General features: G+C 56.0%; 4 protein-coding genes across 16 annotated transcripts in view; 2 read left to right on the top strand and 2 right to left on the bottom strand.

Moving 5' to 3' along the window:
* The window catches only part of RNF41 (ring finger protein 41), a 32,993-nt gene extending 30,357 nt beyond the window's left edge, over positions 1 to 2,636 (bottom strand). The window contains exon 1 of one of the 2 annotated variants that reach the window (XM_025882926.2): positions 2,464 to 2,636. The gene's annotated coding sequence lies outside the window, so the exon portion shown is untranslated. Of the gene's footprint in view, positions 1 to 2,295; positions 2,423 to 2,463 lie in introns of those variants that run through there. The other variant, XM_073900839.1, reaches the window with a different exon arrangement.
* Positions 64 to 8,633, top strand: NABP2 (nucleic acid binding protein 2). 7 transcript variants are annotated; one of them, XM_073900840.1, is made up of 9 exons: positions 64 to 201; positions 462 to 619; positions 4,479 to 4,659; positions 4,738 to 4,839; positions 5,194 to 5,332; positions 5,455 to 5,526; positions 5,702 to 5,783; positions 5,878 to 5,941; positions 8,098 to 8,633. In XM_073900840.1, the coding sequence occupies exons 4-9, from the start codon at positions 4,761 to 4,763 to the stop codon at positions 8,295 to 8,297; spliced, it is 636 nt and encodes a 211-aa protein (XP_073756941.1). In that variant the 5' UTR covers positions 64 to 201; positions 462 to 619; positions 4,479 to 4,659; positions 4,738 to 4,760; the 3' UTR covers positions 8,298 to 8,633. The 7 variants fall into 7 exon arrangements, with proteins under 7 accessions (XP_073756941.1, XP_025738718.1, XP_025738717.1 ...); XM_025882929.2 differs by lacking the exons at positions 64 to 201; positions 462 to 619 and adding exons at positions 2,823 to 2,837; positions 3,273 to 3,357; XM_025882933.2 differs by lacking the exon at positions 4,479 to 4,659.
* A 201-nt stretch (positions 8,634 to 8,834) lies between these two features.
* Positions 8,835 to 14,958, top strand: SLC39A5 (solute carrier family 39 member 5). Of its 2 annotated transcripts, none has more exons than XM_025882993.2 (12): positions 8,835 to 8,904; positions 9,614 to 9,682; positions 9,983 to 10,344; positions 11,077 to 11,260; positions 12,255 to 12,417; positions 12,589 to 12,758; positions 13,014 to 13,157; positions 13,551 to 13,647; positions 13,739 to 13,909; positions 14,046 to 14,126; positions 14,241 to 14,431; positions 14,698 to 14,958. In XM_025882993.2, the coding sequence occupies exons 3-12, from the start codon at positions 10,058 to 10,060 to the stop codon at positions 14,839 to 14,841; spliced, it is 1,632 nt and encodes a 543-aa protein (XP_025738778.1). In that variant the 5' UTR covers positions 8,835 to 8,904; positions 9,614 to 9,682; positions 9,983 to 10,057; the 3' UTR covers positions 14,842 to 14,958. The 2 variants fall into 2 exon arrangements, with proteins under 2 accessions (XP_025738778.1, XP_073756933.1); XM_073900832.1 differs by having other exon boundaries at positions 8,880 to 8,973.
* Positions 14,919 to 25,829, bottom strand: part of ANKRD52 (ankyrin repeat domain 52) — an 18,028-nt gene continuing 7,117 nt past the window's right edge. For 2 of the 5 annotated variants that reach the window (XM_073900827.1, XM_073900828.1), the window contains exons 16-28: positions 24,777 to 24,888; positions 24,503 to 24,574; positions 24,015 to 24,216; positions 23,662 to 23,749; positions 23,468 to 23,585; positions 22,650 to 22,869; positions 22,358 to 22,445; positions 22,163 to 22,246; positions 21,905 to 22,050; positions 21,596 to 21,678; positions 21,296 to 21,417; positions 21,024 to 21,115; positions 14,919 to 20,546 (exon numbers count right to left, since the gene is read on the bottom strand). In XM_073900827.1, the coding sequence (XP_073756928.1) occupies positions 20,296 to 20,546; positions 21,024 to 21,115; positions 21,296 to 21,417; positions 21,596 to 21,678; positions 21,905 to 22,050; positions 22,163 to 22,246; positions 22,358 to 22,445; positions 22,650 to 22,869; positions 23,468 to 23,585; positions 23,662 to 23,749; positions 24,015 to 24,216; positions 24,503 to 24,574; positions 24,777 to 24,888 (1,678 nt within the window). In that variant the 3' untranslated portion in view covers positions 14,919 to 20,295. Of the gene's footprint in view, positions 20,547 to 20,603; positions 20,915 to 20,961; positions 21,116 to 21,295; positions 21,418 to 21,595; positions 21,679 to 21,904; positions 22,051 to 22,162; positions 22,247 to 22,357; positions 22,446 to 22,649; positions 22,870 to 23,467; positions 23,586 to 23,661; positions 23,750 to 24,014; positions 24,217 to 24,502; positions 24,575 to 24,776; positions 24,889 to 25,829 lie in introns of those variants that run through there. The other 3 variants (XM_025882992.2, XM_073900830.1, XM_073900829.1) reach the window with 3 other exon arrangements.

Here is a 25,829-nt window from a genome sequence, read left to right as displayed (position 1 = left end):
TGGCAGGGAGACTAGACAGACTTGGATCTGGCGGCTGGTTGGGGAGGATGAGGTGATTCCATTAAGGGCAACAGGTTTCAGGGCTAGGGCCACAGGACTGCCTTCTAAAGATCGAGATCACTGGCTAAGGAATCACATACACACACAGTCCAGGAGATTCAAACACAGCTGAGAGAGGCAGAGAAAGGAACAAGGAAAAAGGTAAAGAAGAACACCCATTTGAGGCAGAAAAAGATTCTCTTATTCAGTGCACACAACCACAAGCAATGTCAATGAGTCCAGATCTGTGGCTACACGATGCACAGATCAGTGCTAGCTTACATGCACAGTACGATGCTTTGATGTTTCCCAAAGGCTTTCACATAAATTACTGAAGTCATGTAAAAAGAATTCTAATCCTACCCTCCAACTGGAAAATATCTTCATAAGGAGAAGATACTCAAGAATTCTTGTACGAACAGGTGTGATTCTACTTCCCAAGTCAGAAAATATTCCTGAGGGGATCAGCCTTTAAAAAAAGGAGAAGAAAAAGAAGAAGAAGAAGAAGAGAAGGAGGAGGCGGCGGCGTGGGCAGTGAAATGGGAAATCACTCCCGAGTGGGCGACTGGGAAGACTAGAGGTATGATTAGGCTGACTAGACTATCATTACTAAAAGAATGGGACCAAGTAAAGGGGGACAAGGCTTCAGATGAAGGGTGCTGTGGGATCTACTGAGTACTACACAGGAGACTATTAACTATTCAAACTCGTTTCCTCCCTATCACATGGCTATCAACAGATTAAGGGCTGTGTTACAAAGCAATATGATGAGGATAATTTTTACACATAAAACTGAGACCATTTCATCTTCTGAGTCCGGTACACACGCTCATTAGTTTCCTATGCTCACCAGCCACAACACATTTAGTGTAATATTATTAAACTAACCAGAGAGATAAAGGTGCAATGTCAGACACACTTTCTCTTTGGAGGGTAGCGAGGAAGTTGTTTCTCCCTCATCCATAACACAGAGGAGAGTATAATGCTGTTTCCATTTTGACAACACCCTATTTCCCAACAGCCTGGCATATGCACCTGTATTTCATGAAATGCTTCCAGGAACCACTGTTGCTGGTTATGCTCAGTCTTCTAGTGACAAGCTCCAGACTCAGAATCTTGCCCATGCTGGGATGTTCCCTTAGCCAGAAGAAAACAGGATTTTTCAACTGAGAGGAGGACCAGGCGTCAGGAGACTTGGGTTCTGGTCCCAGCTCTGCCAACTGTAGGACTTTAAACAAGCCATGTATCTCTTCTGCAGTTTTCAATGTCTTCACCTGACAAGTAGGGAAGATACCTGCCTTTATCTATCTTATATGTTGCCCTGGAAAGTAAAAAACATAATAAATGTGCAAACATACTGAATACAGCTATGTTTCAGGTAAGATATTTGAAGTAATAAAATGCAAAATAAATTAAGAGTACTGAAGGCTAGTGAGGAAATGCTTGAAAGGAGCTTGCTCCTTTTCGATTACTAGGAACCAGGCCCAGACACAGTCAGGTGGACACAGAGAGTAGTAACATTATCACATCACTCAGATTCCCTACCACTAGTCTACCCCATTCCCATCTGGGGGAAAACTACCAACCAGCAACCCTATCAGCTTCTTGCCCTACTGTCAGACTCTAAAACCACCTGTTTAGGAAGTGGTTAAACTATCACTATCACAGCCCAGTCCCCATGAACAGTGGCTCCTTCAACAGCCACAGACGCTATTACAGAGAATGAAGTCAGTTTCTGAAGGGGGAAGATGTCTGTCAGTCCCCCGGGCAAAACACTCTCACCTCTCCCAGCTTTCTGCTCCTTCTCCAGCCCCCTCCCTCCCCATTCCCCAATTTCGCAGAGTTCTGGGTCGGGGAAGGCTTTCCGGTGTGTGAAGCCTGCGAAAAGGGCCCGGCTGCAACGCCAAGGAAGGGATGTAAGGAATGTGAGATTCCTTCAAGGAGGGGTGAGAGGGGGAGGGGGGAAAGGAATGGAGGAGGAAGACAAGGCTGCCAAAGACAAGGCACGGGAGAGGAGCCAAGCTACGGCGCTTCGAGGGCGGGGGTTCGGATTCCGCCGCCCCTGCCCAGGCTAGCCCCCAGAACGTTCCCTCCCTCCCCTCCCAGCCCGTCGTCACTGCCCATTTAAACACCACGTTGTAGCCCCAGGTCCCCTCCTCCCTGTCCTCCAGTCAGCCCAGACCCCCTCCCGCACTTAAGGCTCCCCTACTCCAACGCACCTCCCCAACAACCCACCTTCTAGCGCCCCTTTCTCACCTCCGGACCCCTCCCTATTCCTGCTCCCTTCCTCCATTTTTCATCTTTACTCCTATCTCTTCTCCTGACCTCCAATATCTTGAACCCCCGCCCCAATCCCCATGGGACATCGGCCCTCCCGTCCCACACCCTTTTTTAGGTGGGAGTCGGCGCAGGCGCAGTACGCACCGCCCTGGAAGCGGTCTGGACTCTCCGTACCCCGGCCCGGCTGGAGCTGAGGCCGCAGCGGCCACGGGATAGCTCCGGTGCCGGGTCCCAGCCTATCCTGGGAGGGGAAGGGGAAGGGGAAGGCGAGGGAAGGTTCCAACCACTCGTCGCCTTGTGAGACGGGTCCCTTGCCCCGCCCACCGCTGCTACGCAACCCGGCGGAAGCTCGTCACCAAACTCCGCCTCTTTGTTTAACTCGGATCTAGACTAGAAGCCAAGAGCGACCAACGAGGAGGGAGGACGATTACCCGGGCTTCCTCTCTACACCGGAAATCTTTATGATCCCAACTAGGACCATATAGCCATTTGGGAGGGAGAACTCTGTTCTTCCCAGCGTGAGTGTAGGGGGCGGAGCCCGAGGCCGACTCCCCGGAGGGCTAGACTTGGCTTTAGACGGGGGTAGGAGTCCCGACTCCTAAGGTTGATGCAGCGAAGTGCGAGATCATTGCGAGGAGGCTGGCCTGCAGTGTGACCTGCCATCTCCTGTTTCCAGAGCGGTGGTCAGCATCCCGGAGCCTCCCGACCCTATGACTCATAGTCACGGGAGTGGATACTGTAGTCTACAGGGCGGCCACTGGGTGGAAAATGGGGGAGTGTCTAGCCGCAAAGCTTTGATCTAGGGTGCCCAACGGGTAGCTCGCCTCTCTCCTAGCGGCACTCCTGCTGTACCTACGTTGGCTCTCCGGACACTCCTTCAGAGTTCCCTGAAACATCTAAGGGGAGGGGAGATAAAATGTCCCTCTTCCTACGTTATGCTTTGATTTCCTTAGGGTACAGCACCGTAATTGGGGGTGTGGGCGGGAGAGAAGCTGGGATCCGAGGAAAGTCAAGGCGGAGCCTAAAGCGCTCCGGAAGGTAAGGAAATAATCAAGACGTTACAATTATATAACCTGTTAGGCTAATCTGATATTAAATACTATTTGTTATGGATATTCGCCAAACAAATGGTTGTGGTTTGTATATATGTAACTGGTTTACACACATTACAGAGATAGAACCTTTTGTTGAGTTCCTAACAAGTCCCCAGGGGAACTAAAGGTTCGGGGCTCCTCTGTTAAATCCTCCGGGGGCGGGAGAGACCCTGGGATCTAGGGAGATAGGTTGCATTAGGAAGACTTTCACACTCTGAGAGACTAATGCAAATGCTGTCCTCTGTGCCCTGGTTCCATTCTTCCAAAAAGGGTGAGTCGGCCTCTGGTGTGAAGGCTACTTTTTCCAAAACCCTGACGAAGCTGGGTAGTGCATTAAAGATGAGGACCCCAAATCAGGAATAAAGATAAGGGTTATAGCAGTGGGAAAAGAAGAAACTGTGCCTACCGCGTGCTAAGCACTGCTTTTTATATAACTTAACGTTTTCTTGTCTGCAAAAGGGAATTACATATTTAAGAACTGTCGAGAAAATAAGTGAAGTGCTGAGCGTGTTTCAGACTTTTGTCCACCGTCTTCCAAAACCCCTGGTCCTTTTTACAGTGTCGCGTCTTAGGAATGAAATCTTGGAGCCTAGGTGTAGGCTCCCAGTCAAGTAAGGAAAATTGGGCCCGAGGCGCCCCCTGGCGGTCAATCTTTCTCGCAGCGCCAACCATCGGCGGGGCTCCTTTAATACTTAAAATCCGCCCCTTTCGCGGCGCGTGAATCTTGGGTCCCGATTGGCTGAGTGGGGGCCGGCGGCGGGGCGCGTCGGGACAGTGCTGATTGGTCGGAGGAGGCCAGCCGGAAACTTCCGGGAATGTCCGCACTCCCGCGTTCCACCGGGCGCATCCGGTGGCAGCGGGGCCTGTGGCTCCCCCTGCGGGCGGCTCTGCGGCGTGCGCTGTCCGGCCCGCTGGCTGGGTGGGTGGGTGGGTGGGTGGTGGGCTGTGGGTGGGGGAGGGGATGGACCGAGTCCTGGGCTGTCCGGATGAGGGTTCGGGAAGGTTTGGCGAGTGAGATTCCATTCCTTGGATCTGCATCAGTTTCCCTACCCCCGTCTCCGTCAGCTCCCCGACTTCGGGGCTTGAGATTGAAAGAGCATCCCGGGACGGGGCCTTCCAGCCCCGAAGCAGCCTATCCAGAGACCCTCAAATTCTGATCTTGAAGTTGGAGGCTCCTGGGGAAGTTCGTTTCTAACCTTTTAGAAGAATTAGAGGATTTGCGGCTGCCTGACCCCAGCCTAGAGTGGTAGGTAGGCCTTGGGAAGTGGAGTATGGGGGCGAAGACTCCAAGCCTTGAGCCTTCATTCCCTTTTCCCCCTTCTAGTGTAGTGCCGCGGCTCGGGCAGCATGACGACGGAGACCTTCGTGAAGGATATCAAGCCCGGGCTCAAGAATCTGAACCTCATCTTCATTGTGCTGGAGACAGGTGGCTATTCTGGGAGAGTGGGCCCCCTGCGCGGCTTCTCCCGGTTGGGGGAGGGGGTCGGAGGGGGAGAAGACCACCTCCGCGCTTAACTAGCTACAGGGGTGTGAGGGCGCACCCCAAGAAACTGTTCACACCCAATCTCTCCTAGACCCTGGCCTGGAGAGTTGTGGTCGAGTGTAGGGTAGATGGAACTCATCAGATCCAAGCCTCCAGCGCCACTCGGGCCTCTTTCCACTCAGGGCCCTCTCCATGGTGCTGTCCCTTCTCCCCCCCCTCACCCCACCAGTATCTAGATCTCATCCCTCTGACCATTTCTTCCTCCCACCCGCCCCAACATTTATCTGTTCCCTCCAGGCCGAGTGACCAAGACAAAAGACGGGCACGAGGTTCGGACCTGCAAAGTGGCAGACAAAACAGGCAGCATCAATATCTCTGTCTGGGACGACGTGGGCAACCTGATCCAGCCTGGAGACATTATTCGGCTCACCAAAGGGTAATTCCTGGTTACTCCTGGTTATCCAAGGGCAGTAACCGCGAAGGAGGGTAGAGTTAAGAGTTAACAGCCCTTGTAACTCTTCTGAGTATTCTGAATCCTACTTTTTTGTGCCCCCACAGGTACGCTTCAGTGTTCAAAGGTTGTCTGACACTATACACTGGACGTGGGGGTGATCTTCAGAAGATTGGAGAGTAAGTGTCTTGGGGATGGGGATGTAGAAGCACCAGGCCAAGGGGGTAAGTTTAAGGTTTGCAAGGAGGCAGCATAAGGGTGCACAGTCTGTGTCTTGTATCTGGACCTTTCTGAGGTCTCCAGCAGTGGCCCAGAGCCTGGGTCTGAAGCTTTAGCCAATTTCTGCCCTTGCAGATTCTGTATGGTTTATTCTGAGGTTCCTAACTTCAGTGAGCCAAACCCAGAGTACAGCGCCCAGCAGGCACCCACCAAGACGGTGAGTCCCATGGCCTCGATGTGGGGAAGGAGGGCAGGTCAGGCCAAGAAGCATGGTGGGGAGCAACATCTGAGTATTTAATTTGTGCCTTCAGTTGCAGAACGACAGCAGCCCTGCGGCTCCCCAGCCTACCACCGGAACCCCTGCCGTTTCTCCAGGTACACCTGTTCCCTTCCAGCCGCTGGTTCTAAAGCTCCCCTTCTCTCCCCAGCCTGGAAACATGCATTGCCTTCATCCCAATTTCTCTTCTCTCAATGTATCCCCATCCACCCAGTTCTTCTCCCAGTTCTTTTGCAAGTCCTTGTGGGGGAAAGATTTAGGGACCTGTTTCGATCACTGATAGAGTTCTGGTATTCTTGTGCCACTACCATTCAAGGACACAAATGAGAACTGTTTCTCTGCAAAGATTGCACTCCTTCCTTCGAGCTTGTTTCTCTCTGCTGCTTCGGAGGGTCCTTGCCCTTTCAGTTCACTCCACGGTTCTGCTATGGATGTATAGGACTTAACATGGAGTCCATACTGTATAGCTTTAGAGCATCAAGTAGTTCCTTTTTAGGGTCATTATTCTTCTTGAAACTAAAGACCCTTCTTCTACACCTTGGACCTCAGGATTATGATTCTTTCATCTCCTATACTTCAGGCCCCTGCTTTTTGATCTCTTGCTTTTGATTAGAATCACTCACCAACATCATCTCCTTCATCCCCTCGCTTTTCCTTAGGAACTGGGTTTTTACTGCTCTTTTTTTCCTTTTGGGTCCTCTCCCACCTGACCCTGGTACTCCCTGGGATTTGGCTGTCTCTTGCCTCTGATCCGTGCCTTAGGTTTCTCCCTGTGATACTAGGCTCCGGGCTGCTTCTGCCCTTCCTCAGTCTGTGTCTACACCCCCAGTTGCCATGGTTTTCAGAATTGTTTGTGTCAGAACCACCAGAGTCATGGGGCTTTTTGGACACATCATGAAATAACATTTAATTCCACCAGAAAAATCAGCATCCATGTTTTCTTCTCTTTTATTTTTAATTTAAGATTTTATTTATTTATTTATTGGGGGGCAGGGGGAGAAAGCACAAGCAGGGGGAGCGGCAGGCAGAGGGAGAAGCAGGCTCCCCGCTGAGCAAGGAGCCCGATGTGGGACTCGATCCCAGGACCCCGGGATCATGACCTGAGCTGAAGGCAGACACTTAACCGACTGAGCCACCCAGGTGTCCCAACATCCATGTTTCAATGGAAAATATGACTTAGATATTTTCGGGTCTCCATAACTCTGTAATTTGTAAAAAGCATTTTAAATAAGGTACGTATAAGCCTGTTGGTCCCTTGTATTCATCTGCCAGATGTTTATTCACTTGGTTATCTGACAGGTACAAAGGCTTAACAAAAAACATGGATGGCAGGAAGACTTAACTTTCTATATACTCTCCTAACATTTTCTGTGAATCGAGGAAAAGGCATTATTTCTTCCTCTTGGCTACAGGTGTCTTAGTCTGGAGCAGCCGGGTATAAGCAGGGATGTGGTTGGAGAACCACTAGCCTATGACTTCTACACCATTTAGGGTTCATAGTGCCCTCTGCATATGAGAGGCAGGCTTCTATCTTCACTTAGCAAGCATGTCTACAGGAGGATTGCCAAGGAATAAAACACAGCACCTGCCTTTAGGAGCTGGTAGTCTATGAAGGAGATAGTCCTACATACGGTAACACTGTGGGAGTGGCAAGGTTAGTGATATGCACCGTTGTGGGCGCTCAGGGAGATCATTTCACACACCTGGCTCCCATCAAACATGTAAGCTACCCACAAAAATGTTTATTATTTGGGGGGTGTGAGTTATCATTGTTTTGCTCACTCTTACCTGGATTTTCCAAAATGAAAATGTGTGTATCATTGTGATACCCACCACCCTTTCCTTTTTTTAAGATCCTTCTTACATTTTAACACACAAATTTCGGGCCCTTCCCCTACCCATGCTTCTCCAGTTTTACAAAGACTTTTGATAAAGGGGCATTTTGTCAGAGGTCCTTGAGTAGAACTAAACAGCGAATTCTAGGTCTGATCTCTCTGATACAAAGCTCAATAAAAGAGAAAAATACCACACTAGGGCTCATGTAGCAACTTCCCAAATGATTGTTTGAGGCTTCTCTGGGGCTCCGTGCATACAACCTCCACTCCTCGCAATTGGTCCAGTTGGCAGGAATGTGCAGCTATGCTTGATGGAGACTGTGTTCCTCTCTGGGAGCGGGAGTGAGGCCTTGGGGCTGGACCTCTCTCCTACCTCAGTTCTCTAATTCCTGTGTTTCTTCCCCTTTTCCCACTGCTAGCCTCTGAGAACCAGAACGGGAATGGACTGAGTGCCCCACCAGGCCCTGGTGGTGGCCCGCATCCCCCTCACGCACCCTCGCATCCCCCCAGCACCCGAATTACCCGAAGCCAGCCCAACCACACACCTGCCGGCCCTCCGGGCCCGTCCAGCAACGCTGTCAGTAACGGCAAGGAAACCCGGAGGAACAGCAAGAGATAGCAAGACGTCCTTCCTCCCTTCCCGCCACCCACCATAGCCCCAGCATCTCCTAGGGCACACAGCCTTCTACTAGGCTGTTGGCTTTTGGGGGGGTGGGGGTGGGTAGGTAGTAGTATTTTAGCCACTAAATTTCACTGGAGGGGTGGTGAGCAGTGGCCTTATCCACCCTAAGCCCATACTCCCTGCCTTGCCCAGCTGAAGCTGCCTATCCCCTGGGATTCAAGGCCCTCTGCCCACCCTCCTTCCTCTTAGAAACAACAGTCACAGTCTGTTTCTAGTGTGTGTGATGTGGAAGTTGAATTGAATCCCTCCTTCCTAATAAACGTTAACACTCTGTACTGGACTCCTTTGCTTTTTGTGGGAAAATGAAGAGGTTAGCAGTCGGACATTTGGGAAAGTGGGCTATCCCTAGGAGGTGGAAGGAAGACAGGTTACAGGTAACCAGGCCTAAGCAAAGCAGGCCTGCCCCTTTAAGGTAGTTCCCTCCCCTGCCTCCTCCCTGCAGGTGACCCTTGCCCGCCTGCCTACCTACCCCCCCCCCCACAGCTGGAACCAAGAAGGCTGTGTCCCCCTTCCTCTGGGCGTCCTTCCAGTCTCTGGCGGTCAGGTAACGACAACCTCAACCCCCCCCGGACGATTGCCTGAATCAGACTGTGCTCCCCTGATCTTAAGCCAGGTCAGACATCTGAGGGGAGCCCAGATACTTCGTTCCTCTTTCCACCAGAGCTTCCCCTTTCTTGGCCACTGGTTCCCAGAGCTCTGGCTCTTACTCGGCTGGGACCAGGAGTTGCTAAGAACGGTTTCTTCCCCATACAGCTGGGCTTGCCACTTACCTGCCTCTTTACCCCCTTTCCAGCAGAGGGACCCCCGGATCCCACTTTCCCAGGGAATGTGGGGAATGGGGGTTGGAAATGAAGGAAGCCCAGTACCAGATGTAAGGTGGAGGGGGGGTTGGTGAGAGGATATGCAGGGAAAGGCTAAAATGGTACCAACTGGGTCAGAGGGGTGAATTATTTAGAAGAAAAGACCAGGCTCAGGTTTTCCTTGGCCATGTGGCTTTTCCAGGGGCAGAGGGTGGCCCCTCCCTACTCAGGGGCCCAGCCAAGACTGACCTTTGACCCCCACCCCAGAGACCAGTGAACCATTAACTCCTCTCTGACGTGAGCCTTCCCACACTGGCCCCTCCCCTCCCTAACCCCGCCCCAAGGCAGGTGGGCTAGGAGTTGGGGGGTGTCCATCCCAGCCTTCTATCTGACGTGGCCTCCATTCCACCTGACTGCCTGGAGGCTGAGCCCTGCTCCCCTTTCCTGACTCAGGAGCGCCTTGGCGTCCACAGTAAGACCTGCCCAGAACCTGAAGCGACAGCTCCCAGACTGCCAGTGAGGGTGAGGCCCTGTGGTCTGAGGGGAGACTGAGAGGTGGGGCAGGATTGCGGGGTGAGGTTTTGGGGACAGGTGGGCAGTCAGCTCTGGGTCAGGTGAGGGAGGCATTCCGGGTCAAGGAAGGTGGTCCAGGAACTGGCAAATAAGAGGCTGCTCCAGAAGGAGGCGAGGGGGAGGGAGAAAGGAGGCTAGAATAGGGGCTGCTGCTAGGTTCAAGGTGGGATGGTCCAGGGAATGAGAATTCCCCGGGCCTGAGCTGGACAGCAGAGCAGAAGCCCAGGCCCTTCCTCCTTGTTCTTACAGGGCACATCCTCAGGATGCTCCAAGGGGAATAGAAGCCAGAACCAGAGCCTCTATCCCATCCCCCCCCCCCCAGTAATGGGGTCCCCAGTGAGTCATCTGCTGGCTGGCTTGTGTGTGTGGATGACCTTGGGCTGGGTAGGGGGCTCAGCCCCCAACCTGGGCCCTGCTGAGCAGGAGCAGAACCATTACCTGGCCCAGCTGTTTGGCCTGTATGGGGAGAACGGGACACTGACTGCAGGGGGCCTAGCGCGGCTTCTCCACAGCCTGGGGCTAGGCCGAGTTCAGGCCCTCCGCCTGGGACACCACCACGGGCCTCCAGCTGGTCGAGCTGCAGCCCCAGCGGGAGACAATTCCACGCACAGGTACTGACCCTTCCCCCACCCCGAAAGGCCACATGCCCCACTCTTCTCAGGGCTTGCATCAGTCTCCAGTTGCCTAGCTCTGGCTTCCTAAAATCAGATTCCTGGAATTACAAATTTTTCAAAATCTGACTCCCTGTTTTCCTTCACGGCCCCCTTTGCCTCTCTGCCTTTTAATTCTCCCCTCTTCCAAATCCCTGGGCCCTTCAACTCCTTGCTCTCAGTCCCAGTGCTCAATGTCTGTAGGCTGACTTGGCTCCCAATTTGTAGCACTTTTGGCTGCGCCCCCCCAAATTCTCTCACTGTCACACTCCCCCCCCATTCCTAGACCCTCCTATAAATCGACAATTCTCAGATCCTCCTAGAACTGACATTCCACGGTTTCTGGGTCCCAGGAACTCCAGCTAGTGGCTGTTCCTTCCTTTCCCCTCAAAGCGCCCTAGGAGCCTCAAGGGGAGTGTCTTTCTTCTTTTTTAAAGATTTATTTATTTGAGAGAGAGAGCGCGCGCGCGCGCGTGAGTGAGCGGGGGGGGGGGGGGGGGGGCAGAGGGAGTCTTAAGCGGACTCCACGCTGAGCTCAGAGCCCGACTCAGGACTGGATCTCATGATCCTGAGATCATGACCTGTGCTGAAACCAAGAGTCCATTGCTTAACAGACTGCACCACCCAGGCGCCCCTCAAGGGGAGTTTCTTAAAGAACATGAGCCAGCTGACTTGCTATCCTATCCATTCCAGATCACAGGACCCCGAGCTGAGTGTGGATGTCTGGGCGGGACTGCCTTTGGGTCCCTCGGGGTGGGGTGACCCAGAGGAGCCAAAGGCCCCAGCATCACCCCATGGGCCAGCGCCCTCGGGCCTGGACCTGTTTCACAGGCTCCTGCTGCTGGACCATTCATTGGCTGACCATCTGAATGAGGATGTGAGTCTGATGATCTCTAGGTGCGGGGCAAGGACCATGGGATTTGGATGGCCTGAAATGTTTAAAGAGTAATTTATTTTTTAAAAAGATTTTATTGATTTATTAGAGAGAGAGCAGGAGCAGGGGGAGAGGGAGAAGCAGGCTTCCCGCTGAGCAGGGAGCCCGACACAGGCTCGATCCCAGGACCCTGGGATCATGCCCCGAGCTGAAGGCAGACACTTAACCGACTGAGCCACCCAGGCGCCCCTAAAGAGTAATTTAATACAGTTAATTTAAAAAACCCAGTCCAGGTGTGATCTTAGGGCATGTTATTCCAGTAGTGGAATACGGTTCCTCTGGGCTCAGCGCACATGAGCCCACCCCCAAATCTCCAAACTGGTTTAGGGACCACACTTGGCAAAGCAGAGAATCCAGAGAAACAGCCCACGGTAGGATTTAGGGCTGGCTGTCTGGAGAGGAAACCTGCAGGGAAAGGAAGGCTGTCTTCAGCCAGGAACTGGGCTTGTTCCATGTACACCAGAGGGCAGCAAAAGCTAACTCTGAAGCAGGCCTGGAGAGGGTGAGCACCCCTTCACAGGGGGCATTCAAGCCAAGGCTGGATGAACATGTGACAGGGCTGTTGCAAGGAAGGTTGGATGGCATTTCGAGTTCTTTCCCTTCTAAGATTCTGCAATGGAGGGCTCTAGTCCAACCAACTCCCTCACCAAATCGATGAAATCATCAGGGGCTTGAGAGGGAGGGAGATGGTGGCATTGTTTACTGGCCCCCAATCTGTATTGAATTGAATATCTGCACTGGATTGAATATTCACTAATAATTAACACACACTGATCATACAGAACTATCCCTAATCCCTGATGCACCTGCTGGGGCGAGCAAAGGGGACCCAGGAGAGAGACCCAGGAGTCCATGCAATGGAAGGACAGACATTAAAGATCTGAGTCACAGTTCTCAGCGATGCCCCAATGTATGACCTCCAACTCAACTCCCCTAGTGTCTGAATGGCTCCCAGCTGCTGGTCAATTTCGGCCTGAGCCCCGCTGCTCCTCTGACCCCTCATCAGTTTGCTCTGCTGTGTCCAGCCCTGCTTTATCAGATCGACAGCCGTGTCTGCATCCAGGCCGCAACCCCAGCTCCCCCAGGGGATCTTCTGTCTGGTCAGTGGGTGAGAGTGGGTGGCAGGGTGCCTTGAGTCCTGGTAGGGAGTGGGCCCTTAGCCAAACAAGGGGGTTCACTGGGGCCTCCCCTTGCGGTGTATCTCTGCCCCACCTTGCTTCCGAGGCCCTCCGGCCATCCCTAGCCTAACTTCAGTCCCTGGTTCTCCCCAGCCCTGGTTCATAGTGCCCTGGCAGTCCTGCTGCTCAGCCTCCCTTCTCCCCTCTCCCTGCTACTGCTGCGGCTCCTGGGACCACGTCTGTTGCGGCCCCTGTTGGGCTTCCTGGGGGCCCTGGCCGTGGGCACGCTTTGTGGGGACGCGCTGCTCCACCTGCTGCCACATGTACGTGAAGCCCCTTCCTCGCTCCGCCCGCCCCGCGGAGGTGGACAGCCTCCGTGTCCCCAAGGGATTCCCTCCCCCTTCCTGTCAGCCCCCACGCTGCACTCCCCAGCCCTGGCTGCAGCCCACAGCTGCCTTCTAGTAGAGAGCGAAGGAAGGCTTGCCGCCTCCCCCACAGGAGGGGGCTGTGGTCTGCGCGCGGGCTTCTGGGGTCTGCGCACGGGCTTCTGGGGTCTGCCCTGACCCCCTCTCTGGCAGGCACAAGGAGGGCAGCACGTTGGACCTAGCGGACCACCAGAGGAGGACCTGGGACCGGGACTGTCGGTACTCGGAGGTCTCTTCCTGCTCTTTGTGCTGGAGAACGTGCTAGGGCTTTTGCGGCGGCGCCGAGGGCCCAGGCCAGTGAGTGATACCCTTTTCTCCTCCTTCTGCCCAAACCAGAATTCTGGCCAAGAGCAGGGCCACACAAGCCAGGACGTGAGGCGCCCACACTCTGCTCCTGGCTCGGGGGGCTCTGCCGTTTGCCTGAGGGGGCAGGACCCGACAACTAACAGGGAGTGGGTAGGGGCTCCTCAGCATAGACCCAGGATTTCTGGCTGAAGGGCCTCCTCTCCCAAGTCCAAGTCAACAAGAAACAGGGAGGTGCCAACCCGGGAAGGGAGTGGAGAGGCCCCAAAACACCCCCAAGTGCTAGAGGTGAGCCCAGGTGTTCATTTCCCCAGCTGGGAGCCTGGCCTCTCCTTAGCCCCCGGCTCTGCTGCCTCCTCCACCAGGAGGGATACCCTCCCATTTCAGAGATGCTGCGGGCGAAAAAGAAAGGATCTCAGAGTACCGGCCCTGGACCTGGAGGATGGCAGTGGGATGGCCCTTCAGCCCCTACAAGCAGCTCCAGGTAAGCAGAGAAAATGAAGAGTAGGCTCCCCGCTCCCAGCTCTCCCCTGCAGCCGCGGCAGCCACCAGCACTGTCCTTGTCCTTCCTGCAGACCCAGAAGCTCAGGGCCGCAGGGAGCAGGCCAGCCAGTCCCCACCAGCCCCAGCCCCCACTGGGCACCAAGGCCACAGTCACGGGCACCAGGGTGGCGGTGGCGCCAACATCACGTGGATGGTCCTCCTGGGAGACGGTCTGCACAACCTCACTGATGGGCTGGCCATAGGTGCGAGGGGAGCGGAAGGAGGAAGGCAGGGCCCAGGAGAGGGCTCCCAGGAAGTGGGGGAGAGGAGGAAGCGGCGGCCGTGCCCCTGGGGAGAGGTTTCCCCCAGACTGCCGACCTCCAACCCTGCCAACCCCAGGTGCTGCGTTCTCCAATGGCTTCTCCAGTGGCCTCAGCACCACCCTAGCAGTCTTCTGCCACGAGCTACCCCATGAACTGGGTAGGAACGGCAGAAATGGGGTGGGGTGGACTCCAGAAAGGAGAGGACTGGGAGGGGGGGCGGGAGGGGCAGCCCTGGCTCATACCCCCCCACCCTGTCCTCTCTTCCACACAGGTGACTTCGCAGTGCTGCTCCAGGCAGGGCTGCCCTTCCGGCGCTTGCTGCTGCTGAGCCTGGTGTCTGGAGCCCTGGGACTAGGGGGTGCAGCCCTGGGGGTGGGGCTCAGTTTGGGCCCTGTCCCCCTCACTCCCTGGGTGTTTGGGGTCACTGCTGGGGTCTTCCTCTATGTGGCCCTTGTGGACATGGTGAGAGGTGTGGGGCGCTGCGGAGAAAAGCAAGGGAAGTGGGGAGGTGGGTTCGGCGGGGAGGGAAGTACCAGTCTCTCCACTTCCACCCCCCCCCCCCCCGGCCACCTGGAAGGGTGCTGGAGCCCAGGCCCGGGGAAGTCTGAGAAACAAGGGCCTGGAGGAGTTCGGAGGGGCTACTGGTACTTTCCGATGCCTCCCTCTTGTGCTTCAGGGCGGGGGGGCAGAGACAAGGCCAGGATCCTGACGTTCTTCCTTTCTTTCAGCTACCAGCCCTGCTTCGTCCTCCCGAGCCTCTCCCTACGCTCCATGTGCTTCTGCAGGGGCTGGGAATGCTGCTGGGGGGCAGCCTCATGCTCACCATAGCCCTGCTGGAGGAGCAGCTATGGCCCCCAGTCTCTGATGGCTGATGGGGGCCGGTGGAAAGGCGTCCAGGTTGCCCTTCCTTCCCCCCAACCACAGGAATGGAGGCGGGACACAGGGCCAGTAGGAGCAATAGGATTTTAATAAACAGAACCCATCCCAAAGCCATGACTACGACAGTTGTACTTGCACCAAAACAGCATAGAAAACCAGGATGTGGTGGGAGGAGGGCTCAAAGCAGGTGGGGGCGGGGGGAGAGGACATGAGCAGGGGCCTGGAGGGTGCAGGGTGCATCCATCTGCAGGGAGAGCATTGTGCTTTAGCCCAGGGAGGTGGGGGAAGGGTGGGGCAAATGCACTGCAAGGTCCCCACTTTTTCCTGCTGCCCTCAGCACCCTGGGGATACAGGCATCTGGGCAGATCTGCCCTTTATTGCTGCCCACCAGCATTAAACACCCCCGACCCCAACACTAGCACCACAGGTGGATCCGGGGCAGGGAGAAGGGCGGGAACGGGAAAATTGCTTAGAGAAAGATTCGACTAGAATCCAGTGAATTGTGCTCAGTTCTCTTTACTTCCTACAACCGAGTACATGGGTCACGGGGTGGAGGGTGCGACAGGACATGAAACATGCCCCTCGGTGCCCCCAACACACCCCTGCACACAGGATGGTGGTGTCTGCAGCATCACAGGTCATGCAGGGCACGGGGAAGGGGGGGTTCACACACACAGAGACGCCCACAGCGGGTACCAGAGAACACCCCTGAATATACACAGCTGTACACAGGGAACCCCCAGGTCCCCAACCCAACCCTCTCCCCTGTCTTGCCGTCCCCCAGGCCGGAGGAACTGTATTGCTTTGAGAGAGCCACCCTGGGGGCCGCTCTGCCAGGCACCCTCCCCTCCCCTCCCCTCCCCCCACCCCCATTTTGGCACATCTGCAAGACACGCGGCAGCGAGAGTAGGCACCCTCCCTCCCGGGCTCCTGTGGCTTGGAGTTGAGGAAGGGGGTAGGAGACTTTGTCCTCCATCCTGCCCCTAGCCCTTCCCAAACCCCTACCAAACCCACTCCAGCCAGAACCCACCCCCACCCCCTGAAACACACACATACAAAGCTGAGCTATCCAGGAATACAGGGGAACAAGGAGATTGTCCAGGACAGGGGCGGAGCAGTCGGGAGAAAGGACTGGAAGCAGAGGCCCCACCCTGGTGTGGGGGTAAGACTGGCACGACAGCTACTTTAGTGCAATTGGAGAGGGTGCCCAGAGTGAGGGGTGGGGGGGGAGGGGAAGGCTCGCCCCGACTTCCCCGGGCGGGGGGCAAAGCCAGGCTCCCCAGGGAAAGGGCCTAGCAGGAGCGAGCGAGGGCCAAGGGCAGACGCTCTCGTCACCCGCCACCCCCTGCCCTCCCAAATGCAGTGACAGTGTCCCCCTCACACCTACATGGGCAACAGCAGCCTCGGAGTCAGTACCTTCAAGTAATTCATAGAACAGACCCTCCCCACCCCAGCTTCCTCCCATCTCTGGGATTTGGTCGCTTCTCTAGGGTTGGGTCGGGGGAGGAGGGAGTTCCCAAGTCAGGCCCTTCCCTCCCCACCTCCCTCTTCCCAGACCACTGGGCTTGGTCCTCAAAGATTCCCTGCCTCCGCCCCTTGCCCACCTTGGGTCAAGGCCACGGAGGGCTGGAGCCACCACAATTCGAAGGGAAGGGGCTGCTTTGCTCCTTATCCCTCCTTCTTAAAAGGTAGGGTTCAAACTAGGCAGGATGGGGCCCCACACTGGTTTGCCCCAGGAGGAGGGCTTCTGGGCTAGGGTCTGTAAGGCTATTTTCCTTTGCGGTGGGAAGGGGAGGTGGGGATGAACACGGGGTGTGGGGAGAGGGGGAGAAATGGCGGAGAGGGATGGAGGAAGGGGCCTCCCTGCTGGAGCGCAGTCGCTGGAGTCATTCGGACGAAGAAACACCCCTGTGCACAAGATACAGAGTGGGCCTGCTCCCAGCCCCTCCAGCCAGGCCCCACCCTCACCTCTTGGGGTCCCTTCAAAGACCCCAGAGGAGGTTTCGGGAGTACAGCTGCAGAACCGTTCACTCTGGCCCCACGCCCCCCACCCCACCCCCAGCCTCTCCTCCCCTTCTAGGTCCGGGGAGTAAGAAGGTGCTCGGGTGGGCAGACAGCGGTGGAAACAGTATTGAGTTTTCCTTTGGTTACATATTGAAGGCAAAGGTGAGCTGGACTTACAGTCAAAACGGATAGGGATGAGGAAGGAAGAGGGGCCATGCTGGGGTTGGAGAGGGAGGCAGGCCCTCCTCAGCCCCTCCACCCCAAGGAACACATGTCTAAGTGGGGTGGCAGTCCCTCAGTCTCATCTCTCCCACCCCCCACAGCACCAAACAGAAGGAGAAGCCCCCTCCCCCAGGGGCTGCTCCCCACCCCAACCTGGGCTGTACATTCAGTGGTTTTCAGCAGTCCTATGGCTCAGGGGGCCACAGCGGGGGAGGTGGCCCATCAGTCTCAGTTGGACAGTGGCAGTGACCCGGGTCTGTTGGCCCATCCTGGGACCCACAGTTTTGTGCCATTTGTTTTTCTGAAGGATAGTACACAACCCTACCAAAGCCACCGCCCAATCAGAAACGTCTCCCCAAAAATCAGAAACTAAAAACTGGCTCTTTTCAACTCGCCCTCTGATTCACAAGCCTGTTTCCCTGTCTCCTATGTAGCCCTCGCTCTGTCTCCTTTGCTGGGACCTGGGGCTGCTCCCAGGGTCCTCACGTAAAATAGGCCTTTTCTCAAAAGTGCTTATTACTTGAAGCAAGTGCTTTAGAGCTGCGGTGGGGAGAGGGGGAGGGAGGAGGGAGGGTGAAGGGAAGGTGTTTCCTCCCCACCCTACCCCCTGAAGTTTGGGGGGCATTCTGCCTGTTTTACTTCTCCACACCCGTTTAAGTCAAAGAGGTTTTAAAAAAAAAAAAATCTTAACATTAAAATAAATATGCAGTGGCCATGAGAATGGTCAAAACACTTCAAAAAACACTAGGGGCTGGGGAGCCCGGGGTGGGGTGTGGGATTTCCTTTGGCATAAGGAGAGGAGGCTGCTCGTCCTCCACGCCCCCTCACAGCCACACGAGGAGGGGCAGAGGACCCCCCGACCTGCCCCAGCACTGCTGACGGGGTGCTGAAGGGGCAGTGGGGGAAGAGGCAGCCACCAGAAATCTCATCTAGCAGAACAATGGGGCTCCTGACAAATACTCAGGTTCTTCCTGTCATCGCCAAACATTGATAAAGGAGAACACGACTGATACCCCGAGTCTTCTCTGGAGGACCCATCGCTCTGCTCCCCCTGCCCCCCGTCACCTAATTCCCAGCACCAAAATGAGAGGGAGGGGGTGGAATGGGAAGATTTCAGGAGAGCTGAAGTTAGGGGCAAGCTTTGCAGAACCAGCAGGGGTGGGGGCGGGGGGCTGCAGCCCTTAAGAGAGGTCACATTGATTGTCGTATAGGGGAGGGCAGGGCGTGAAGGGAGGTGGGCAAGAGGGGTGTCACAAGGCCCTTTGGCTTTGAAAACAAACCTAAAAACTAAAAGCTGCACAATCCTTCTCACCAATAATGGTCATTTGGAAGCTTTGAAATGGTTTAGGAACTGAGGGTCGGGGGAAGCAAGACACAGAGAGAGGGGATAAAGAGAGACCACGACAAAAAAAATAAGGACTTGGGCAAACACCGCAGGCTTCAGGGAACCAGCATGAGGTATGGTTAAGGGTATCTGGCAGGGAGGGAGGGGTCCCTGGGATGCCCCCCCTCCCCTCAGCCCCTCCTTGGCGAAGGCGGCAAGACTTGCAGGGGACACAACTGAAAAGTGGGTGAGGTCGTGAACAAAGCAAGCGTGGGTGGGGGAAGGAGACTGAGGGCTCCCCAGGGGGCGGGGGAACCCTGTACTGTGTAAACGAAGCCTGTCCAGTTCTCAGGGGACAATACTGATGGCAGCCAAACTGGGCAAGGATGCACTGTGGGGGTGGAGGGGGCATGACCTCTATTCAAGTTCTGTGTCTTGGCCCCTGGCTGAGGTATTGAGTGTGAGGAAAGGAACACTGGGCTATGGGAGTGGGTCCAACTGTCCAGGAGGCTTAGCTGGGAGATGGATGGACAGGGCATCGGAAGGGACCAGGGCCAAATTCAATGCTACATTTAGAGAGAAAACTGCCCCCTCCTCACTCTGGCCCAGTTTGGCTTTTGGGGATCTTCTCAGTGCAGCCCCTAGCTCAATCCCATCTCTCCCCGCGACCGGGAGGGCAGGGACCAAGCCTCAGCGTGTGTACTCATCACTCCCTAGGTCAGAGCTTCATCCTCACACTGGAGGGGAAGCTGGGGTCCCGAGTAGCCACGGTCCCTAGTCTGCCCTGCCCCTCCCACCATCTTTGGCTTCAGATCAGGAGTGACTGGGGGCAGTGGGTACTCTTGGACATAAAGGACAGTGGGGGCACAGAGGAACTATGGGTTTGGGGGGGCACAGGAGGAAGAACATGGTCCTTCCCTCCCCACACATGCAAACACATGCCTGAAACACACAGGACATACTAGGGCTGTGGTTTTGAAATGGGCAGGAAATTAATTTGTTTCTTCCCCTAAAGGATAAAATGCTTACTTAAAAATTCATGACAAGCCTCAAAGTTAAGGGAGAGGGGAGCCAGGGAGGGAAAGGCCACAGGCTCTGCCCTCCCAAAAGAAGTTAAAAGAAAGAAGCAAGGTTAAAGTGCGTGGTTAGGGGGCCAGGCCAGCAGTGGAAGGGAGTCAGGGAGGAGAGCAGGCTGTGGGGGCAGAACCAGCCCTTGATTTGCATATGAGGAGCCAGGGGAGAGTGCAGGATTGGGGCCCAGGTACAGTAGTTGCTGCTTCAAGTGTTCTGCATTTGAACTTTAGGGGTGACAGGGTACAGAAGTGGGGGAAAAGCTCCAGGCCCCAGTGCTAAATACCCTCCCCCCTCATCCACTAGCTGCCCCTGAAGGGGGAGGGGGACACCCCCAGAGTGCTCACACAGTACCAGAAATTAAGGCTTCTCACTGCTGCGGGGATGGAGGGGCCAGCCGAGCAGGGAGGCAGTGATGGGTATGGAAGAAGAGGAGGGATCTGCCTGGCAATAGGGGCAGGGGGAGGGGGACACAGAGAGGAGAGGCAAAGGGAGGGGTGGGGAGAGTTGGCAGCAGAAAGGGGGAACTGAGAGATGGGGTAAAAGAGAGGGTAGCCAGGCATTTTAGCAATCATTTGGGGACACTTGGCAGAAGGGGTTGCCCTGGGGGTGCCAAGGGCCTGGGGTGCTCCCTGTCGGTCCCAGACCCCTGCCAGGCCAGGATGGTGTGGCAAAGGGGTGAGCAGCTGCTCCCCAGTGCTTCCCCCCCTCCATCCCCCCCACCCAGTCGTGTTCTCCTTTAAAGTGCCCTAAATGTATAGACTTTTTCTAAATAAATAGAATAAGGTATCAAGCCACCGGCAGGGGAAGGGACACTGAAGAGGGGCTACTCCGAGTAGCAGCCGTCTAACCCAATGGCGCCGTGCCGCTCCTGGCTGTAGGGGCAGGAGGCCCCGTGGGGCAGGGCGCCACAGCCACCCACCGTCTTGGCTGCTGCAATGCCGCAGTTCTTGAGCAGGCTGAAGCTGAAAGGACTGACGGCGTCCTTGGGTGGGAAAGGCTTCATGGTGGAGAGGATCAAGGCCAGGCAGTCTGCCACATCTTTGTTGGGGGCGCAGGCCAGCGCTGGGGTGTGACCTGCAGGGCAGAGGGGGAGAACTGAGGCACAGGGTCCTGCATCCCCAGGTCCCTACCCACCTTCCCCCAGGCCCTGAGCTCTCATCTGAGGAGGGGAGCCGAGGCAGGCAAGCACCCAGCACCGTCAGAATTCAAGGATGATGAGGGCCCGGCGGGGCGGGCGGCGGGGTGTGTGTGTGTGTGTGTGTGTGTGTGACAGGCAGACTGTCAGAGTGTGGGGTAAAGGGCGGAGCACAGGGGACACAGGCTGGGAGGCTGAGGTGTGTGGGAGGTCTTCCTGAGGAGCCTGCTGGCTCTGGCTAGTTCTGTCAGACTGCCCTCAGAGACTCTAGCGTATTGGTATTGGGTCCCTGCTCTGAAGAGTTCCCCTGGGGAAAAAAAAAAACCCCAGTTTATAGCAAGGTTAAGAAGTCACCTCCTGAAGAATGTCCCTGACCCCAAACCCGGGAGAGGCGGGGGGCTCTGGACCCCACCCACCTTCTTCATCCACAGCCAGCACTGTGGCCCCACGACTCAGCAGGGCCTGCACCACAGAAGCTAGACCGTTCCGGGCAGCAATGTGGAGTGGCCTTGGAAGAAAGGAAAAAGGAGCGAGAAGTCAGTGGGGTACGCTGCCCTTCCACACCCAGCCGGAGTAGCACGAGTGCTGAACAAATACTCTGAGTTCCAGAGAACCCCTGGAAGGCAGGTGGCTCTTTCCTCACCCACCTGCCTCCCCCAGCCAGCAGCCCCCTTCCCCAGGCACTCACATCTGCAGCGCACTGTTGGTAGCATTGATAAGGCCAAGGTCTTGGGTTTCTGCCAGGATCATGAGGGCACATTTCTCATGGCCCTGAGGGAGAGGAACAGAGATGGAGTGGAAGCAGACAGGCTGCAGAGCGGGAGTTGGGGAAGAGGGTAGGGAGGACAAAGAGCTGTACAGGCTGGACAATGCTGATGGCCACGCCAGTCCGCCCTCCAGCCGGGCAGCCACCGCAGCCACCCCACCCACCGCCCCCGTCAAGCCCTGCTCCTTGCGCGGTCCTCGCCACCACCGATCCAGATCATACCTTGCTACAAGCCAAGTGGAGGGCAGTGTTCTTGTTCTCATCCAGCACAGTAAGGTCTGCCTTCCCTCGATACAGCAGAAATTCTGCGAGAGAGAGGGGGTAGAGGACTAATGCCTGCCCTCCAGGGCAGCAATCCTCATGGCTGCTGGCCCTCCCGCCTGCGTACACTTTGCAGGCCATCTGCAGAGGATGAGCTGTCCAAAGACATGCCTCCTGCTTCCTGAGCCCTGCCACAGGCAGGGCTGCCCCATCCTGCAGAAACCCAAGGGGAGAGGGCAGTCCTCCCTCCCACGCACGGCCCCTACACACCCACAGCAGCGGTCTGGCCGTTCTCAGCCGCCGTCATGAGCGCGGTGCGGCCAGTGTGGTCCGTGGCGTTCACCTCGGCTTGATGCTGCAGCAGCATCCGGAGCCCAGATATGTTGTCCGCGAAGGCAGCGGCGTGAAGAGGGGTCCTGGCGGGGGGGAGCGGGGTGTCAGGGCAGAGTGAAAAGGGAAGGCGCGTTCACCTGAGCAGAAAGAGGCCGGAGACAATCGAGGCCTCTCCCTAAGCCTTCCGCCACTCACCGTCCTTTGGCATCTCGGCTGTTCACAATCTTGGCACCCAGAGCTCCCAGCAGCATCTCTGTGGTGCTGTCCTGGTTATTAATTCTGGGGGTAGAGGAAGGGTCAGCAGGAAGGACGAGGGAAATGGAATGCCTGTCCTAAGCCCCGGTCACAGATAGACCCTCGGGCGGGGCTGAGGCGGAGGAAGGGACTTACACTGCACAGTGCAAAGGAGTGAAGGGGTTTCCCTCCAGGTATGAAAACGGGCTGTGTTCAAGTAACAACTCCAGACAATCTTCATGTCCTGAGCAGGAGAAAGCAAGAGCAGTGGGGGTGGAGAGGGACAATGACCACCTCTGTCCGGTGCCATCTCCGGACACTCCACTTCCAGATCCAGCTTAACCCGGGTCCCTTCCTCAAACCCACGGGGCCTCAGTCTCTGTTCTGCTCTGCCCTCCCCCACGCTGCACCCCCCACTCCCGCGCCCGCCAAGGCCCCAGGCCCGCACCAGTGTAGGAGGCCCAGTGCATGGGCGAGTATCCACTGTAATCCACGCCAGCATCCAGGGGGTCTGTGGAGAGGGCAGCCTGCAGCAGTGTCCGCAGCACAGCAGTGTGGCCACAGGCGGAGGCCAGGTGAATGGGGGTGCGGCCCTTGAAGTCTCGGCACAGCACAAATGCGTCGTGGTCCAGCAGGGCGGCCAGGCAGTCCTCGCAGCCAGTCACTGCCTGTGGGTGACGCGATGGCGTGAGGGAGGGTGCAGGGCCACTCCCTGCCCAATGGCCAGTCGCTGGAGCTCCCCCCGGAATGAGAACCATTTCCAGGGTGCCCATCCTCATCTTTACAACAACTCTAAGTGTTTAGGAATCAACGTCTCCTGCCTCCATCCTCTCTATGCCAACAGACAACCAGAATGGCAAAAGTTGATTTTGGCACCATGGAGTAGGGGACAAATGGCAATGTCAAAGGACTAAGGGATCAAAGCATCCCCTGGGGATGAGGAGACAGCTTGAGGCCAGGTGATGGTGGAGAAGGCCTGAGACAGTGGCATCATTAGCCAGTGGGCCAGGATAAGGGTCTGGGTATCCTGGAGCAGGGTCTGGGTAGTGAGCATGTGGCTGTATGAGATTACAAAGCAAGGGAATCAGGGAGATCTGCTACAGATGTCAGGTACTCATCCTGGAGCAAACACAGTAAGGCCCAATAAGACCCTGGGCACAAAATACTGGCCCACCTGCTAGACAATCTGCTGTCCTACTGCTGATGGGTCCTGTGCTCCCATGTCCAGGCCTGTCTGTGAGCAGCCCCACCCAGGAAGTCACTCACCCCACGGTGGAGGGCAGTGCGGCCCCGGAGGTCAGCAGCATCAGCTGTGGATCCTTTCTCTAGCAGCAGATGGACACAATCCACGTGGCCATTCATGATGGCCAGCATCAGTGGGGTTCTATAGAGGGGGCAGGAGAAAGGTGAGGGCCCGCAAGGACAATAAAAGCTGCATCCTGCCCCTGGCCCACACTCACTGTCCATAGGCATCCATGACATCTGTGATGTCAGCTCGTTCCCCACTGTCGATCAGCAAGTGCAGGGAATCAGTGTGGCCAGAGGCAGCTAGGAGAAAAGGGTCTGTGTCAGGGTACTGTCAAGGGGAAGGAGGCAGCCAGGTCAAGCATAAAGGACTCAAGGGTGATGACGGGAAGACCTGGGGGGGCAGGCCAAAGTCTTGGGAGATAGGAAGGCGTGAATCAGGACGTGAAGTTTCCATTCTCCTCGCCCTGCTCCACTCCCAACCCTAACCCCATTCAGGAGGGATCTGGGACCAGTCTCCAAGGCTTGGTATGGCAAGGGGAGGGAAGAGCGTGATGGGCGTACTAACCAGCAGCGTGCAGGGGGGTCCACTTGCGTTTGCGCTCCTTGATGAGTGCAGAGGCGCCATGGGCCGTAAGTACCTCCACACACTCAGTAGAGCCTCGCTCAGTGGCCAGGAAGAGCGCGGTCCGGCCCTTGTGGTCCCTTACATCCAGATTCACCAGCGTCTCGGCCAGTGTCTTCAGGGCTTCACAGTGACCGTTGTAGGCCTGGAGGCGGGGTGGGGGGCAGGAAACCAATGGGTACAGCTCGGGACACTGCCCCCACTCTGCTCTTGGGCCCAATGGGGAAACGCCAGCGGCAGTCCTCCCCAGGAGTTCTTGGGCCCCTCGGGCTCTCAACCTGCACCATGCCCACCCCTCCCTACACCACTGCTTGCTTGCCACATCCCCACAAGAAGGCAGAAGCCAGGACAGAGTCACAGTGCTCATGCCTGCGTGTGGGCCTGGGGCAGGTAGGGACAAGGAAGGCAGGGGGAAAGGACTGAGGACTCACAGCTAAGTGCAAAGGGCTGACTGGAATGGTGCTCTCCACATCCTCCAGGCAGTTAAAGGACATTTCTAAGAGCTGCAATGGACAGGAAAGTAGGGGCTGAGGGTTCTCAAACTCCTAAGATGTTATCCCCCATCCTTCCCCACAGTAATCCCCTAAGCTCCTGGAGCTAGAGACATCTGAGTCAACCACCCCTTGGTTTCAGAATCCACAAACACAAAGGTGACTGCATGCCCTGCCCCTGCTTCCTCTACTCCAGGCCAGATCCCACACATACCAGTTCGAGGTTCTGTCTGTTGCCGTAGGCGGCTGCATAGTGCACAGCTGTGTAGCCCTGCCTGTCCCGCAGGGAGGGGTCTGCACCGTTATCCAGTAAGAACTCCAGACAGCTGGGGGACAGGGGCAGACTGTGAGGCAGGGACAGGCCCAGCTGGGGAGGACCCGGTTGTGGGAAGATCAGAGGACAGGGGCAAGGGAGCCCCTCCAGGCCTCACTGGCCAACACCCATCCTCTGCTCTATGGAGGCTAACTCCCGCCCATTCGACCCCGGCTCCAGACCCACCACCTCCTTCACATCACCCCTGAACTGCTCTGGCTTCAATGCCTTCCTTTATCTTTGGAACACTCTCCTAGAGAACCTAGAGCACAATTACCAGTTATCAATCTGCTGATCAACATTTTCCGCCCACCTCTAGACATGCTGACCCCTCCTACCTTCTCCTTCCAACCCATTTGAAGAAGTCCTACTCATCTCAAACTCGCTCCCAGCCTCCTCCCCTCTATGGGGCCTTCCCCAACCTTCCCTGAGGTGCCTCTTCCTCTGTACTCCCTTGGCACCCTTCGTAGTAGGGTCAGCTTAGAAGTACTAGCAGTAATAGTAATATTGAGCACTTACTACTTGTCAAGCATTGTTCTAAGCACTTCATGTGTATGAAACCATGAACTAAATGGTTTCATCTTATTCCTACCATGGTTAAGGAAACGGAGGCACAGCGAGGTGGTTATCAAAGGTCACACAGTTGAGTTTCTTTGATTGTAATTATCTTTTTTTTTTTTTTTAAGATTCTGTTTATTTATTTGACAGAGAGAGACACAGCAAGAGCAGGGACACGAGCAAGGGCAGTGGGAGAGGGAGAAGCAGGCTTCCCGCCGAGCAGGGAGCCTGATATGGGACCCGATCCTAGGACCCTGGGATCATGACCTGAGCCGAAGGCAGCCGTTTAATGACTGAGCCACCCAGGCGCCCTGTAATTATCCTTCTTTAAAAAAAAATAATCCTTGGGTGCCTGGGTGGCTCAGTTGGTTAGGCAACTGCCTTCGGCTCAGGTCA

Source organism: Callorhinus ursinus, unplaced genomic scaffold (genome assembly GCF_003265705.2).
Source record: "Callorhinus ursinus isolate GAN/ISIS: 27379988/994484 unplaced genomic scaffold, GSC_fseal_2.0 scaffold14, whole genome shotgun sequence".
NCBI lineage: Eukaryota > Metazoa > Chordata > Mammalia > Carnivora > Otariidae > Callorhinus > Callorhinus ursinus.
This window is presented reverse-complemented; position numbering and strand designations above follow the sequence as displayed.

Coding starts and splice junctions, on each gene's coding strand:
- SLC39A5 (XM_025882993.2), top strand. CDS start 10,058: ATGGGGTCCCCAGTGAGTCATCTGCTGGCTGGCTTGTGTGTGTGGATG. Junction 11,261..12,254: donor CTGACCATCTGAATGAGGAT/GTGAGTCTGATG, acceptor CAACTCCCCTAG/TGTCTGAATGGCTCCCAGCT. Junction 12,759..13,013: donor TGCTCCACCTGCTGCCACAT/GTACGTGAAGCC, acceptor CCTCTCTGGCAG/GCACAAGGAGGGCAGCACGT.
- NABP2 (XM_025882933.2), top strand. CDS start 4,761: ATGACGACGGAGACCTTCGTGAAGGATATCAAGCCCGGGCTCAAGAAT. Junction 4,840..5,193: donor CTTCATTGTGCTGGAGACAG/GTGGCTATTCTG, acceptor TGTTCCCTCCAG/GCCGAGTGACCAAGACAAAA. Junction 5,527..5,701: donor GATCTTCAGAAGATTGGAGA/GTAAGTGTCTTG, acceptor CTGCCCTTGCAG/ATTCTGTATGGTTTATTCTG.